Source organism: Toxorhynchites rutilus, chromosome 3 (assembly GCF_029784135.1).
Source record: "Toxorhynchites rutilus septentrionalis strain SRP chromosome 3, ASM2978413v1, whole genome shotgun sequence".
In the NCBI taxonomy this organism is placed as follows: domain Eukaryota; kingdom Metazoa; phylum Arthropoda; class Insecta; order Diptera; family Culicidae; genus Toxorhynchites; species Toxorhynchites rutilus.
The window spans coordinates 234,352,428-234,366,935 of record NC_073746.1 but is presented as its reverse complement, the minus strand read 5'-3'; the positions used below and the strand labels follow the sequence as shown (position 1 = coordinate 234,366,935).

General features: G+C 39.9%; 1 protein-coding gene across 2 annotated transcripts in view; it reads left to right on the top strand.

Annotated features, from left to right (window-relative positions):
* The window catches only part of LOC129776801 (bumetanide-sensitive sodium-(potassium)-chloride cotransporter), a 92,149-nt gene extending 77,930 nt beyond the window's left edge, over positions 1–14,219 (top strand). The window contains exons 8-11 of one of the 2 annotated variants that reach the window (XM_055782659.1): positions 136–183; positions 12,859–12,953; positions 13,174–13,591; positions 13,657–14,219. In XM_055782659.1, coding sequence (XP_055638634.1) covers positions 136–183; positions 12,859–12,953; positions 13,174–13,591; positions 13,657–13,901 — 806 coding nt within the window. In that variant the 3' untranslated portion in view covers positions 13,902–14,219. The remainder of the gene's footprint in view (positions 1–135; positions 184–12,858; positions 12,954–13,173; positions 13,592–13,656) is intronic. The other variant, XM_055782660.1, reaches the window with a different exon arrangement.
* The last annotated feature ends 289 nt before the right edge of the window (positions 14,220–14,508 follow it).

Sequence of the window (14,508 nt, the reverse complement as noted above, 5' to 3'; positions counted from 1 at the left end):
AACGTTCGCTCATGGATGGATGGAACTTCGCTACCCGGCGGATGAAACCAAATGCACAAATAACGCGTGTGTAATTTGCCGTGCAATTTCGCGTTGGAAACGATTAACTGTCAACGACATGGGGACCGCATATAGTAAACGAACTGAGCAAAGTTCGGCAGAAAAATGAGAAGAATCTCAAAGGTAAGTTGGCATGTTCCTGTCAATTTGATTCACTTTATTTAGCTTCATATTAACTCATAACTCTATATTTAAAGCGATAATTGCGATAATTTATACATAAAAATGTTATGAATTGAACATTAATACTATTATTTCAAAGAAAAAAAAAATGAAAAAGTTGTTGTTCGAACAACTCTTTCCATGTAAATGTGCCCATCGTCCGAAGTATGGAAAACTTGTTGGAAATTTTAAGGGCTATTTATATCTATTTTTTTCAGAATTTTAAAAGTATATGTTTTCGAAAAAAATGAATTTTAATTTCCAAAATATTTTTTTTTCAATGAAATTTTTTTCCAAAAAAATCTTTGATAATTTTCAATGAAAACCAAAGTTATTTCCTACATTTCATTCTCTGACCAACTTTTTGTAGATCTTATAGTTTTTAAGTTAAGATTTTCCAAAAAAAAGTTGAAAAAATTCAAAATACAAAAAATCTATCAGACCTACAACATTTTAGTCAAAGAATGGAATGTAGGAAATTATTTTGGTTTTCATTAAAAATTATCAAAGGATTTTTTGGAAAAAAATTCGTTGAAAAAAAAATATTTTGAAAATTCATTTTTCTCGAAAACATGCAAAATTAGGGTTAGTTGATTTTTTTTTCAAAGAAAACATGAAAAAGTTGTTGTTCGAAAAACTTTTTCCCTGTAAAAGTGCCCATCTTCCGATGTATGGACGACTTGTTGGAAATTGTAAGGGCTATTCATATATATATATTTTTGGGAATTTAAAAAAATACGATTTTGAGAAAAATGAATTTTAATTTTTTAAATATTTTTTTTGTCAGCGAAATGTTTTCTCCAAGAAATTTTTGGTAATTTTTGTGAAAATTTAAACAATTTCCTACATTTCATCCTTTGACAAGAATTTTGTAGGTTTCACTATGTCATAGGCTATAATTTTTTGTAAAAAATAAGAATAAAAATTGTCTCTTTCCAAAAAGTAGTCTAATTTTTTTTCGAATATTTCAAGTATGCAAAGTTGCTTAAATGACCCATGTCTGTACACCCGCAACGTTTCACTACTATCTGAGATAGTGCTGCCAACTCCTAAGACAAGTTGGCATGAAATTCGTCATATATATAAACATACATTTAATTCGGCTGACTTTTCGCTATCGTATCAGGTGATGTACGCGAACGTACATGTACGGGCACGTTTACTAACACCAATGCGACGCCATTTGTGAATCGATATAAGTTCACAGTGAACCAGACGCTGATGTTGTGCGGCAAAATATTAGCTGGCGATTATTTTTTTTTCTTTTGTTTAATTATTGTATGGTCAATTAGGATTTATATATTTATTTATCAATCAAAAAAATGTTATTTAGCTTCTCAGGTTTCCCACAATAAAATCTCCGCCAACGCGATTGAATTTCGATGAAAAGTACATACGATAAATACTAGTATATATTAACTCTTTGCGGTCGTTTGTCTGCTCTCAGCCACCATAGCAAGGAATCAAACGAAATACTTTATTCAACGATGTAATAGTTTACATTTTTTCTACGAATGTTAATGCCTAGTGAACTTTTTCACGAATGTATGAGAAGTTTATATGAATAATAGGTAAAGGTACTCGGTATGAGTAAAATAATATTAGCGTGGAAACATAAGAGAATCCCTTCCAAGGAAAATTAATCCCGACCGAAGAAGGTTAATATAATATATTACATAAAATATCAATTTTATAGGTTTTCCTTCTCTGGATACCAAAGATAATCTCTGCCGCGTGTTGTAACACATGAGATTTGAAGGTTTTTGTTTCATCGAGTAGCAAATAGCTCGCATTTACTTTATCACATCACTTACCAGTTACATTTTCCATTGGGAATTTTTTTTCCGAAGGGAAAAGTGCTCACGGAGAGAAAAAAAGACAAAACGACAAAATTTTACCAACAAAATATTGGTATCGGAGAAATCTCTCGTCGGATTGGACGATTCCATCAAGTAGTGTTCAATTATTTGGTGAATCCTCAAGGAAACGGTAAGAAGAAGAGTGCTCCACATAAATCGAAGCTCTTTGACCGAGATAAGCGGTAAATAGTTAGAACAACTTCGAATACTTCAATATCACTTATGCAAATAAAGCAATTTTGAATTTAAATGTTTCCCGGGAGACAATTCTTCAAGTTTTGATAAAAAATACTCGCATGAAGAGGGCTACAAAAGTTAAAGCTCATAATCTTACACCATGTCACACCGAATGCCGTCTGAGTTTTGCCAAAGCTCAATGTTTTAAAAAAGTATATTTTGCCATATAACATAACGAGAAGTTTTCCAATATAATATGACATTTTTTGCTTGGTTCAGTTTGGGTGGTCCTGGTGGTTTCAACGGTATTTTTCAACCAGGAACTTTGGTGGTGGTTTGGGTGGGTTTCTGTGCAACCGGAAAAGTCAAGATAGCTTTCACATTCTTCAAAATGAATAGCAAGAATAACATACATGTTCTGGAATCCTCTTTCCTACAATTTTTGCGTAGATATCGTCACAAAAAAATTCACATTCCAGCAAAGCAATGCCGTTATTTATACAAACAAGGAAACGAAGCAATGAATCAAAGACCAAAAACTTGACTTATTGGACCGGCCAGTTAGCTTGTTAGACTTGAATCCTGTTTAAAATCATTGGGAGTTTCTAGTACACAGAATCTACGCTGAAGGAAAGCAGTACACCACGGTTGATGAACTCAAGACCGCAATTTTGAAGACATGAGAAAATATCGAGAAATTCGTTCTGCAGAACTTTATAAATAGTATGTCAACACTAATTTCCCAGGTTATTCGCCGAAATGGCAAGGTTACCAACTATTGACATGTAAATCTGTCAGTTGTATTGAAATTTTCATTGATAATACTTGATAATATTGAAATGGTTATATAAAAACTGGATAGCTAAAATTCATCATTTTTAAGCCCAATAAATAACAAAACGACTCTTTTGAACGAAATTGACCTTAAATATACTGTATTCTAAGCATTCAACAATGTATGAAAATATCTTATTGAAATTCTAACCGAAATATATTCAAGGTGGTCTTATAGAAGTTGGACAGAGTGTAAAGTATCATACGAGAGTACATGAGCTGATCATATTTCGTGAGTCGTGTGCTGTGAGCGTCTCCGTTGAAGTATTGTTTTCGGTTACCGTTGGCTGTTATTATTTTTTTTTGTCGCCCGGGTGTGCTTTTTTCGCGCGTTTTCGAACTGTTCGAGATATCGTGGAACGCAGTGTGAACTCGGAATTGGTGAGAAAGGCTGAATCGTCAAAGCCTGGCAAGGCCAGCCGGTTTTCAGTTATCGCCGATTTGTCGCCATCGCAATCGAAGTCGGACATCGGTGGTCAGTTGCACGCACACAATACCAGCGCGATTCGCTGCTAACTTACAGCAGTGTGAAGGAGAGCATCACTTCTTAGTGGTGTGTGATAGTGCCGAGCGCTCAAGCGCTCCGATTGAGAAGCAAGCAGCGGTTGCCAGTTCATCAGCACTGGGGTGCATTGTGGTGAATAGAAATAAATAAGATATAAGATTTTTTTTTTAATTATTATTATTATTACTAAAAACAAATTATTAGAATATAAGTACCAATTACAGAATGGCAGAAGGAGGGGGAGGATCTCCAGATATGGAGATCTCTGATGATGACTCCCCTCTGGTTGATAAAAGTTCTAATAAAAGAACAGCGAAGACACTTAAACGCGTTCCTACATCAGAGGATGTTTCGTCCGGGGACGAGTCTGCTAACTCTAGCAAGCCCCCCTCTAAAAAAACTGCAAATACCTCCTCTCCAACTCCCCTCGCTCCTACAACAGCTCAGATTTCGCCTCCCCATCCTGTTGTCCCCGATCCCCTTCAATCCTCGTCATCTCCTTCTCCTCCTGTAGTCTTCTCTCCACGTGTCAAGGTCTATCCTGAAGATGCACCTGGAACTGGTCCGTGGGTTGTTTTCTTCAGGCCTAAGCCAAACGGAAAAGCACTTAATGTTATTCAGATCATGAAAGATCTGGCAAGATACTCCTCCGTGACAGAAATTTCGAAGGTTAGACCGACCAAACTGCGTGTTGTCGTAGCTGATCGGAAAGACGCAAACGGTATTGTCGTCGACCAGAGGTTTACCCTGGAATATCGTGTCTACGTGCCTTCCCATGACGTAGAAATCTCGGGGGTGATAACCGAAACGGGTCTGACGTGCAAATCAATTATGGAAGGAGATGGCAGATTTAAAAAGCTGCCTTTGATTAAGGTTAAAATCTTAGAATGCCGACAACTCGGCAAAGTCTCCCAGGAAGGGAAAGAATCGAAATTTACGCCGTCCGACTCGTTTAGAGTCACTTTTGTTGGCTCCGCCCTCCCTGACTACGTTATGGTGGACAAATTGAGGCTACCGCTGCGACTCTTCGTGCCAAAGCCCATGACTTGCCTGAAATGCAAGTCAGTTGGTCACACAGCAGCTTACTGCGCCAACAAGGAGCGCTGTGCCACTTGCGGAGAGCAACATGTGGACAAATCCTGCAGTGCGATTGAGAAAAAGTGTCCATATTGCGGAGGAACTCCGCACGTGCCCTCGGCTTGTGAAACTTACAAGAGTCGCTGGGATTGAAGCTGTTGCTTGTCATACAACCATCAGAGGAAAAGACCTCTGTATTGTCAGCTTGTATTGGCCTCCGAGAGCTGCGGTTAGCCGCAAGCAACTTGTTGACATGTGCTCACTCCTTCCTGAGCCACGATTGATCTTGGGAGACTTCAACTCTCACGGAACTGTCTGGGGGGAACAGTACGACGACAATCGCTCACTGTTGATATATGATCTTTGTAACAGCTTCAATATGACACTTTTGAACACTGGGGAAACAACACGTGTACCTAAACCTCCTGCTAACCCAAGTGCTCTTGACCTCTCGCTTTGCTCGAATTCACTATCGTTAGATTGCAAGTGGAATGTAATCCAGGACCCCAACGGTAGTGATCACTTGCCAATCAAAATTTCCATCACCATTGGGTCGAATCCTTCTGAATCTATAAACATGGCATATGACCTCACAAGACACATTGACTGGAAAAAATATGCGGACGCGATTGCTCTAGCCATCAATTCCAGAGATGGTTTACCTCCATTGGAGGAGTATAACTTCCTTTCTCGTTTGATCTATGACAGCGCGGTTCGCGCTCAAACGAAACCCATCCCAGGCTCCACTATTTGTCGAAGGCCTCCCAATCCATGGTGGGATAGCCAATGTTCCAAGCTTTATCAGGATAAATCGAACGCATTCAAAGCTTTTCGGAAAAGTAGAACCATTGAAAATTTTCAATCGTATTTGGACCTTGAAAATCAATTTAAAAACTTGATCAAAGGGAAAAACGTGCTTATTGGCGAAATTTCGTGGGAGGTTTGTCACGAGAAACGTCAATGAAAAAATTATGGAAAGTGGCTCGAAACATGAGAAATCGCTCTTCAACAAATGAAAGCGAAGAATATTCACATCGATGGATTTTTAATTTTGCACGGAAGGTTTGTCCTGATTCCGCTCCTGTGCAAAAAATTGTTCGAGATATACCACAAGATAGGTGCGATATTGATTCCGAGTTTTCGATGGTAGAATTCTCTCTTGCTCTCCTTTCATGTAACAATTCTGCTCCGGGATCGGATAGAATTAAGTTCAACTTGCTGAAAAACCTCCCTGATGTGGCGAAACATCGCTTGTTGAATTTATTCAATCGGTTTCTGGAGCATAATATTGTTCCAGATGATTGGAGACAAGTACGAGTTATAGCTATCCAAAAACCCGGAAAACCCGCGTCCGACTTCAATTCGTACCGCCCAATAGCAATGCTGTCTTGTATACGGAAATTGTTGGAGAAAATGATCTTATTTCGCCTCGATCGATGGGTTGAAACGAATGGGCTACTCTCAGATACACAATATGGGTTCCGCAGGGGCAAGGGGACGAATGATTGTCTTGCGTTGCTTTCTTCAGAAATTCAAATGGCTTACGCCGGAAAAAAACAAATGGCTTCAGTATTCTTGGACATAAAGGGGGCCTTTGATTCAGTTTCAATAGAGGTCCTGTCAGACAAATTACACTCTCGGGGTCTGCCGCCTCTATTGAATAATATGTTATATAACTTGCTTTGTGAGAAGCATTTGAACTTTTCTCACGGAGATTCGGCAGTAAGTCGGGTCTCTTACATGGGCCTCCCCCAGGGCTCATGTTTAAGCCCCCTTTTGTACAACTTCTATGTAAGCGACATCGACAATTGCCTTACACAAAATTGCAGCCTAAGACAACTTGCAGATGATGGAGTGGTGTCTGTCGTAGGATCAAACGAATCCGACCTGCAAGGACTCTTACAAGATACTTTGAACAATTTTTCAACCTGGGCCATTGGGCTAGGGATCGAATTCTCCACGGAGAAAACAGAGATGGTGGTTTTTTCTAGGAAGCATAGACCAGCAAAACCAAAGCTTCAACTTCTGGGTAAACCGATCACTCATGCTATGTCATTCAAGTATCTTGGGATTTGGTTCGACTCCAAATGTACTTGGGGGGCCCATATTAGGTATCTGAGTAAAAAATGTCAACAAAGAATAAACTTTCTCCGCACAATTACCGGCACCTGGTGGGGAGCCCATCCCGAAGATATTATAATGTTGTATCGAACAACTATTCTCTCAGTGATGGAGTATGGCAGTTTCTGTTTTCAATCAGCTGCCAAAACACACTTAATTAAACTCGAGCGAATTCAGTATCTTTGCCTCCGTATTGCGTTGGGATGTATGCCCTCAACGCATACCATGAGCCTCGAGGTTTTGGCAGGCGTACTCCCACTAAAAGATCGCTTCAATTTATTATCTCTTCGGTTCCTCATCCGGTGTAAGGTTATGAACCCATTGGTGATCGGAAATTTTGAGCAACTGACCGAGCTAAATTTTCATTCTGGATTTATGAGCTCATATCATGAATTCATCTCCATGCAGGTTGATCCTTCTTCGTATATTCCCAACCGTGTTTGTTCCCCTGACTACATCAATTCCTCTGTACATTTTGATCTGTTCATGAAAGAGAAAATCCATGATATTCCAGATTACCTTCTATCGGGAATCGTTCCTACGATCTTCAATGCAAAGTATTGGCGTATCAATTGTGATAATATGTACTTTACTGATGGGTCCTCTATGAATGAGTGCATAGGATTTGGAGTGTTCAACGAATTTTTTAGCATCTCACACAGTCTTCAGAATCCTTGCTCAGTGTATATTGCTGAATTGGCAGCAATTCATTGGGCGCTGGACAGCGTCGCCTCACGACCTGTTGAACACTATTACATTGTAACGGATAGTCTTAGCTCTGTCGAAGCTATCCGTTCAGTGAGGCCGGAAAAGCACTCGCCGTATTTCCTTGAGAGAATACGAGAAGTTTTGAGTGCTTTAACCAGACGCTGTTATGTCATTACCTTTGTCTGGGTCCCTTCACATTGCTCCATTCCGGGTAATGAGAGGGCTGACTCATTAGCAAAGGTAGGTGCAATTGAAGGCGATATTTATCAGCGTCAAATCGCCTTCAATGAATTTTATTCTTTAGTCCGCAAAAATACCATCGCTAACTGTCAACGCAAATGGAACGAAGGTGAATTGGGCCGGTGGCTCCACTCAATTATCCCTAAGGTTAGCCTCAAATCATGGTTCAAAAGTCTGGACTTGAGTCGGGACTTTATTCGCACCTTCTCCCGACTCATGTCCAATCACTGTTCGTTAGACGCGCTACTCTTTCGTTTCAATCTGGCCGGCAGCAATATCTGCGTTTGTGGCCGAGGTTACCACGACATCGAACACGTTGTTTGGTCGTGTGAGGTGTATCTTGTTGCCAGATCGAATTTAGAGAACTCCCTTCGGGCTAGAGGAAGGCAGCCCAATGTGCCGGTGAGAGATGTGTTGGCTCGGTTAGACCTTGATTACATGTCCCAAATATATGTTTTCCTTAAATCTATCAATGTTCGTGTGTGATTATCCTTATATCCTTATACCCTCCATTTCTTCCTTTATGAGTAATTGGTCCGCTTGCTATAAACAGGAGAATAAATGTAAATTCACAATAGATGTACGAATAGATTTAAGAATTGAGTGTGTGTGATTATCAACATTGTAATAATTTCCTTATACCCCATCCTTTTCCTGAGAAAAATATGTCACCCTTCTAATCTCGAGTTCACCGCGAGTAATCGGTTTCCCACATTACTAACCATAGATTTAAGAAAATTGTTCATATATATAGTTTTAAAAATATATTTAAGATTTCGGCTCCTTTAAACTTATGCAACTAAGACTGTAAAAATAAACGAATTTATAAAAAAAATAAACGAATTTTGCATGTTATACTCACTCGTGGTATACATGCAAAACATAGAGCACTACAACGCTCAGCAGAGTATGTGCGAATAACGTAATACGTATTAAAGCGGAAAGGGGTTGAATGACAAATGGCGCCACATGTGCAAGTAATCTCAATTCGCCTGAAGCCAGGCGCACCGCCGGCGAGATGGAAGCCTTATTGAATGAGCACAATGAATCATTGAAATTCTTCAAATCACGTGTGCTAGGATTGCAAAATGTCAATCAAGCTATTAACATGAAACCTGATAAGATATCAGCTGGAGAGCACGTGTCCACTGCGCATGTATTCGCGATGACGGTTTCTCCAGATGCCTTGCTTTTGCGTCCGTGTTCGGGAACACATTCCGATTACCACAAAAGCAATCATCTTCAATGAACTAGATTGTTAGGATTTCAAAAGCCTGTTTTCAAAGCAATTTTTAAGCTATTGTAACGATTTTTGAACCAATTAGTGACAATCATATAACTCTTTGGCATTTTACCTCTCGAAGGAAGTGATTATTATACCACTGCATTCAGCCGGTAAAGTGGTATTAACGTTCAAAACCTATCTCGTTTTTGAAACTATCTTGTTTTCGAAACTTTGAACTTACACCCCGGTACAGAAATGGAAGACGTAGTCCTACGTCAAAACGAAATGAAGTTAATAATCTGGAGTTCATCGTCTATACAGTTCATACGACGCTCTCCATCTTCTTTTTCAACGGCCCCAACGTTCCTAAAGACGCATCCACATTATGCCGAATGATCCCGATCGGCCTGTACCAGGCGGCATATTGGGTTCGTTATGTTCGTCATCGGGTGTACGAAGCCGAAACCCCCTCGGGTGCACGAAGCCGTCACGAACACACGAACCACAATGCCGTCAACGCGAATTTACTTCGTTTTGTTTTTGTTCGATTTTCTTTGATCCGGAACGACTTGTCTCGGGTTGGGTTCGGCATGATTCGAATCGGTTTTCGGCACGTCCACACTAATTCGGCTTTACCGGGCAGCCAAGGCCGATTGGCGTGATGTGGATGCGACTTCACATTGAATAGTGTTACCACAAACATGGATATGCGATATTTGCAGAATTATAGTGGATTTTGTAAAGGACTAAAAAAATCCTGTTTTTGGCACTTTTTATTCTGACTCTTTGTTTGACAGATGTACTGCTGAGAATAGTTGAGCTTTTTACGTCATTCAGTTGACTCAGTGAATCCTTGTTGTTGAAGGCACGAGAAAGCGAACGAAGCCGCAACACTTTCGCTTTTAAAATGTTGTACCGTATACTTTTTGCCGAGATTTTTGTACAGTTCGTACTCGTATTCGTAGAACTGTATAACTCGCTCGTGAAATGCTTCTTGTTTCGACTGGTGATCCCCGATAATTGTCGATTAGGGGGAGCGTGAAGGATAATAACTGATTTTCAGACGGAACGAACACTTTTTTGATTCCAGATGGCTTTCTAGTAAATGAGAAATATTAGTCTAACTAATTAGTCTAATTAATCGATTAATCGCTAATAACAAACTGCTGAAAAGTATTCGATTAGGTGATGAACGATTAATTTAAAAAATCGTGGATCTCTAGTTTCGACTATATTTTGAGCAAAACTGAGCAAGCACAAACAAAACAAAAATACTAGCAGAAAAAGAAAAGACAGAGCTGATACAAACACATCCTAATTTCTCTCTGAGAACGTTTGCTGACGAGCATAGGAACCTCGAAAAAAATCCTAAATTTTAGTTGCCACTCTCTTGGAAGGGCACTTACATTCCCAGTGGATCTTTTGTCTACTCAACGTAGGTATTACTTGCGTCATTTTTATTAGCAGTACTTAGTTGAGATATCTATGCCTGCTAACCCGCCCTAAATGTATTCTGGAGTGGCAAGCTCTAGAATACGCGGGACCCCCGACCAGAACGGGAATCGAACCCGAACTCGCGGTGTAATAATGTGGGACGCTAACCACTCGGCCTCGGGAGCACTTATAAATTGCCACCCGTTAATGTTTTTCACAAATTGCAAATTTATCTTGCATGAACTTGGCTAGTGTGGGTTCAAAGAATTCTAGCAAGGGAAGATAGCTTTAGCTGATAAGCAAGTGCATCCTCGTTTACATTTGAGGGGCTTAGAATGAAAGGGGTGTAAGTGATTTGATCGATTTCTCTACATCGACTCTCTCTTTTGGTCATAGCTTAGCTGCAAATACATTCCCAACTGTATTTGGCAATGTGGAAGATAGGTCAGAACCTCATCTATCGGATTGTATAGCAAACTTAAATTGGAACGTTTTTGCAGTTGAGTTATTAACTAAATAAAAAGTTGATGAAGAGAAATCGATCAAGTCACTTACATCCCTTGCATTTTGAGCCCCTCAATTTTTCTCCAATGACATTGCGGGCGGTGGCGCTTATTGTAGTCATGGGTTCTTTCGTTCGGTTTTTAGCGATACATTTTCAGCTTCAGCTGTTTGAGGACAGGAATCGTCATAGTGACGCTATTTGGTATAATGTCGTAGTTTCTAGTTTCCACAAGGGAATGGTACTAGAAAATCAAGGAAATCAGGAAAATCAAGCAACATCAGGGAAAATCAGGAAATATCAGGGAATCCATCACCAATCACAAACAAATACCGTTCTGGCGATTAGAAATTTGATTATTGTGATAAAGTTATGAAGATACTAAATAAATGGTATTTTTTATAGTTTATAGTATATTTTTTGAGAGTGTTTAATATTTATATACATAGTCAGCAGTCACTTCATTCTCTCAGACTAAATGTCAGCTTGGAATTGTACCTTTAAAAGTTCCAAAAGATACCCAACAGATAATGAACCAAGCCGCCAAGCCAAGATAATGAAACCGGCCGGAATGCAAAGCTGTTCCACACGACCACGGTAAATCGTTACATGATGTTAACGTACTTGGGACGTTCTCAGGCATCACATAAACGTGCAGCTTTTAAAGAAGGCCTGGAAAACAAACGTATTTTGGTGTCGATGGACGGCACCAACATGATTTGGTCATTTACGCGAGCTGCAACTGGACGTTCAAAATGGAAAAAAAACGCAGAGAAGGAAGATTTAAAGAAAAAAGCATTTCGTTAAACTCGTAACATTTCCGTCAAATTGATTCGAATCAAAATGAAAATTACTCGTTTTATACTAGTGCTTAAGGACTGTTCAAGTCAAATCAGATGTTTTGAGAACTACAATATCAGAATTTTTCTGAAAAAATACTGGAAAATTGATCATCAGGATTTTTTTTAGAGTTTTGAGACGATGCCGTTTGAGCTCATTTTTGAGAAAATTCGAATAAAACTGACAAAATTGCACAAATAGAACGAGAGATGAACAATGATAGAACATTAATAATCAATCATAATAGCGATTTGTAGAATAAAGACGACGAGTAAAAATATAGAGCTTGGCGATATCGCAAAGTTGATTATTAATCTTGATGCGATGATTTTGTACCACTTTTCATGTTGTAGTTATTTTCTTCCATGAGGAAGCACTTCATAACAAATTCTTGCTCGGCGGTCATAAAAATGTAGAAATCCAAAGTCGTTCCAAAAATAATGTTACAGAATCTAGTCTCTGTTCATCGACACGGAGCCCACATCTCGAGCGAATCGACACGGTCGACAAATTTTTGAAGACAACATTGATCAAGAAATTTGCAGAATTCGCCTAGTGGTTTCCATTTCATTTTATTTTAAAAACACTTTATAACATTTTTTTTATCTGTATTATAGTGACTTTCAACTCATTTGGCTGGTTCGTCACTTTTACTTCCATTTTTGGAAGAATGTCGGGAGTGAGAATTGAACTCGTGACCTTTAGCGTGAGAGGAATGAATGTTACCACTACGCCAGACCGCCTCCACACTTTATAACATGAGAAGTATTGAATTGAATGAACTTTTTTTCAATATGCTGTTTCCCAATTCCGCGAGTTAGACTTCACTCGGTTCATGAACAAAAAAAGGCAAAGGAAAAAACTTTCAAACCCGAAAATCTCCCTAGTTGACGTGCAAATCCTGTTGGATAGAATGACGCCAATTTGTAAGCGTTAATTTTGTACCCATACCCCCGCCACATCAATCACTTTCTACCGTGAATGAATCCGTTCGATCACATCGCACGTATCGCTGATTCTCGTTTTACCAGCGTTATTGCCATTGCCCACATACAAATCGATTGCCAATTGATACGATGAATGTCGTGTGTTCTTTTTTTTTTTAATCCAACAGCAAGCAGCACCAGTGACTTGACCGTTGGCACTCCCCGTACCCAAGCCGTGTCCGGAATGCCTGACCCGTTGGATATTAACGCCAAGCTGCTGCACGTGAGTTTTCAATTATAAATTATTTACGCGGAAGAGCGATGGATGAAAAGCCAACGCAGAGAAATTTTTCATTCAATAAATCCGATTTCGCCGCCGAATAAACAGAGAAATAATTGGATTTTCGGAGCTTGATTTTAGCTTCATTTGAAAATCGTTAGAGCTTCGTGTTCCGGTAGTTTGTATAAGTAACACAGAACAATAATATTTCTCACGTTTCTAGGAAACGAACCAACGCTCGTTGAAGCGCACACACAACGATCCAGCGCTGCTGTATCGCGGCCCGGGAGGTGCTGAACTGCCGAAGGAAATTCTGGACGAGCTGAGTCAGTTCACGAGCAAAAAGAAAAACGGCATTATCGACGTTTGGTGGCTATACGACGATGGAGGTCTCACGCTGCTCCTTCCGTACATCATCAGCACCAGGAGGAACTGGAGCTCGTGCAAATTGCGCGTATTTGCATTGGCCAATCGGAAGGCCGAACTTGAATTCGAACAACGCAATATGGCGAGCCTGCTGGCCAAATTCCGAATAGATTACTCCGATCTGAAACTTTTATCGGATGTGATTAAAAAGCCGGAGCAAAGTACGGTTAACTTTTTCAACAGTCTGATTAAGGACTTCACCGGAGACGAACCAGGTAAACATGTTTTTCCTGTTTCATTTTTCAGATAACCAAGCATAACTAAGCGCTTCCTTCTGCAGGTCTCATATCGGAAGCGGAGTTGCTAGCCGTCCAAGATAAGACAAACAGACACCTGAACTTACGGGAGTACCTGCAGGAACATTCCACCAAGTCCGATCTGGTAGTAATGACACTTCCGATGCCCCGGAAGGGTGTCGTGTCCGCTCCACTCTATATGGCCTGGTTGGAAACGCTGAGCCAAGGACTCCCGCCATTCCTGTTCGTGCGTGGCAATCAAACCAGTGTCCTGACGTTCTACTCATGAGGATGCGACACTGTAGAACTTAAATTGTTTGGTTTGAAAGTTTTAGATGTTGGTTTAATCGTACACCACAATCTAGCTACCGGTATTTGTTCTGCAAACAAAGCACATCTCCTTAATTTATTTCCATTGCTTCAGTCAAGTGAAGAGAGCTGGTTGCGCACGTGTCTGGGTAATAACACACCGCAAGTTCGCAACGGTTAGCAGATTTCATTCAATGATAGAAAAAAAGTCATAAGTACACATATACAAATACGCACACAAACAATCCGTTTAGTTTCAGTTCCAATAGAAAATGGGGAAAACTTTTCTCTGCCGTCAGTATCACGTTTCATTTCAAAGTATCACTCTCCAAAACCGTTTCCAGCGAGCATTATCATCATTATAGACACCGCCGTCGTTGGAAAGTTTGCACTTGGAATTGTTAGAGCATAAACCGAGCATAAAGTTTTTGTTGAAGTTACAGTTCTCTTAGCGCTAGATGGAACGGAAGCAAACGGCACAAATGAGTGACGATGAAGTGCTTCTGAACTATTATGATTGAATTTCCGCCCCCAAGGAGGAAGAGAATCAAAAGTTTGGTGTGAGGGGTGCAAATAGTTGTGGGGCC